Consider the following 3131-nt stretch of genomic DNA (forward strand, 5'->3'; position numbering starts at 1 on the left):
ATCGGCTTTGTGGCTAAGGCGGGACTAGAACTCACCATCTCCTGGTGATTGGCCCAAAATCACCCAGCCTGCTTTTATGCCTAAGATGGAACTAGAACTCAGCATCTCCTAGTGATTGGTCCAAAGTCACCCAGCAAGTTTTCATGCCTAAGGCGGGACTAGAACTCACCGTCTCCTGGTGATTGGCCCAAAGTCACTCAAATGGCTTTCGTGGCTAAGGCGGGACTAGAACTCACCGTCTCCCACTTTCTAAGTCTGGTGCCTTAACCCCTGGACCAAACTGGCTAGCATAATGTAAATAGAACAATATAATACAATGGCTGAGTTAGGATTTGTTGGGCGTTGTCATCCCATCACAATCGCAACAAGCCCAGTGTGAAGAAGGCTGAACTGTTGCACCCACCTGCCGAGCGTGCTGGACACACTTGAAGTACTCAGCAGCCAAAGCTGAGCAGCTGAGGGTCTCCTTTGGGTTCTGCTGATAGCACTGGAAGATCTGGTTCTGGAGATCTACACACACGGGATCAACCTTGTACCGCCTGGAGGAAGGGAAGAGGAGCGAGAAGGAAGAGTTACACAACTTCAAAGAATTGTTCTCACACGTGAAGTGATACACCCTCCAGGCTCAAAATAACAGAAAACAGAACTAGAAGGGACCTCGGAGGTCTTCTAGTCCAACCCCCTGCTCAAGCAGGAGACCCTCACAGAATCATAGAACAACAGAGCTGGAAGGGACCTCGGAGGTCCTCTAGTCCAACCTCCTGCTCAAGCAGGAGACCCTCACAGAATCATAGAACAACAGAGCTGGAAGGGACCTCGGAGGTCCTCTAGTCCAACCTCCTGCTCAAGCAGGAGACCCTCACAGAATCATAGAACAACAGAGCTGGAAGGGACCTCGGAGGTCCTCTAGTCCAACCCCCTGCTCAAGCAGGAGACCCTCACAGAATCATAGAACAACAGAGCTGGAAGGGACCTCGGAGGTCCTCTAGTCCAACCCCCTGCTCAAGCAGGAGACCCTCACAGAACCATAGAACAACAGAGCTGGAAGGGACCTCGGAGGTCCTCTAGTCCAACCCCTTGCTCAAGCAGGACACCCTCACAGAATCATAGAACAACAGAGCTGGAAGGGACCTCGGAGATCCTCTAGTCCAACCCCCTGCTCAAGCAGGAGACTCTATACCATTTTAGACAAATGGTTGTCCAGCCTCCTTTTTAAAAACACCCACAACTTCTGCAGTTGTAAACCAAGTTCCTAACAATTATCTCGTTTAGCAGCAGACATTTTGGGCTCAATTGTGGTTGTAGGTTGAGGACTTACCTGCAGTTTTACCTCTCCTTTGATCTCTTAACTACAGGTAGTCCTCGACTTACGACAATTCATTAAGTGACCGTTCGAAGTTACCATCGCACCGACGTACGACTTGTTCTTCACACCAACAAACGCTGCAGTGATCAAAATTCGGCCGCTTGGCTATTGGCTCGTATTTACGACGGTCGCAGCGTCCCCGGGGTCATGTGATCCCCTTTTACGACCTTCGGACAAGCCAAGTCAATGGAGGGGAAGCCGGATTCGCTTAACATCCGTGTTGCTAACTGAACTACTGAGGCGATTTACTTCACAACCGTGGCATGGAGGCTTGTAACACGGGGCAAAACTATCTCATTTAGCAACAGAAAGTTTGGGCTCCGTGGTGGTCGTAAGCCGAGGACTGCCTGTACCTGCTCTTCCTCTCGTTAAATAAATGCGATTAAAGCTGCGGAGCCCTCAGCCTTCCTGCAGGTGTTCTTCCAGGGGCATTTTGCAAAAACCAGGGCGGCAAAAAGATCCTTGTAAGATCCCCGGGATGTGGTCACGCCGCAGCCCTTGCCGCTTTGCTTTAATAAAGCCCCTGTCGATCGAAAAGAGATTTCTAATGCATCAGACAAGGAATGGGGCGGATGAGAAATTAAATTCCCATTGACCGAGCCATTTTTTTCCCCCTCTGCAATTAAACTCGGATAGCGGCTTTAAAATAACATAATGCGGTGGCCGATTGTGTTCCTGCTTGCATCGTTTCCACGCTGGGCAGAGAGACCAATATAATCAAGGAGAGAAGCAACCTAGAACTAAGGAGAAATTTCCTGACAGCCAGAGCAATTTAACCCGTGGAACTACCTGCCTCCAGAAGTTGTGGGTGCTCCAACACTGGAAGTTTTTAAGAAGAGACTGGACAGCCATTTGTCTGAAATGGTATAGGGTTTCCTGCCTGAGGTTGGACTAGATGACCTCCAAGGTCCCTTCCAACTTTATTATTATTATTATTATTATTATTATTATTATTATTATTATTATTATTATTATTATTATTATTATTATTACTACTACTACTACTACTACTACTACTACTACTACTATTATTATTATTATTATTATTATTATTATTATAGATGCAGCCGGACCTTCCCCGTGAGTGTGCACGGATACAATTTCTGGATTGCACAAGCCTCTCGCATCCTTTGAACCCAAGCCCGGCCCGCTCCCCTTCTTGGCGGGGTCCGTTCCTTAAGAGTGAAACCTTAGACTGCTCCGTGGAATCCTTTTCTTCCCTAGAAGATGATCAAAAAAACCAAGTATCTTGGTCTCTCTTTCTCTGGCGAAGGGGGAGAAAATAAAAGAAAAAAAGAAAAAAATCTCCAATTTTTTTGTATTTGGCCCCCGAAAAGACCCTCCTGGGATAATGAAGCCGAAATGTAATGTTGCGTGTACCTGAAAGCCAGTTTGATGCTAGAGTGTTACATCTGATCTTTGGGAGAAGGAGTGAGGTTGATTTCATTTAAGGATGGAGAGCAGAGGAGGTCAGAGATATAAAAAGGAAGAAAGGGGGGGAAAAAAAAACTCAGCTCCAAGGATAGCGAAAGACGCTATAAAGATTTTATTGGTCTAGCTTACGGGTGGTTTATATGAGCCCCAGGCCTATCACAACGGCAGTTGGAGTTGGAGTTATGCGGCACTTCCTAAAAAAGAGAGGTAATAAAAAATGGACAGGACGTTTTGTGTGTGTGTGTGAGAGAGAGAGAGAGAGGAAAGAAAGAGAGAGGAAAGAGAGAGAGAGAGAGGAAAGAGAGAGAGAGAGAGAGAGAGGAAAGAGAGA

At 46.9% G+C, this 3131-nt stretch overlaps 1 protein-coding gene across 1 annotated transcript in view; it reads right to left on the bottom strand.

Moving 5' to 3' along the window:
• Nucleotides 1-403: 403 nt before the first annotated feature.
• Nucleotides 404-3131, bottom strand: part of LOC107299042 (MICOS complex subunit MIC19-like) — a gene marked incomplete at its 3' end in the record, with an annotated part of 57710 nt that continues 54982 nt past the window's right edge. The window contains exon 4 of the mRNA XM_015828409.1: nt 404-539. Coding sequence (XP_015683895.1) covers nt 404-539 — 136 coding nt within the window. The remainder of the gene's footprint in view (nt 540-3131) is intronic.

This window comes from Protobothrops mucrosquamatus, unplaced genomic scaffold, assembly GCF_001527695.2.
Source record: "Protobothrops mucrosquamatus isolate PMUCROS unplaced genomic scaffold, P.Mucros_1.0 scaffold4474, whole genome shotgun sequence".
In the NCBI taxonomy this organism is placed as follows: Eukaryota; Metazoa; Chordata; class Lepidosauria; order Squamata; family Viperidae; genus Protobothrops; species Protobothrops mucrosquamatus.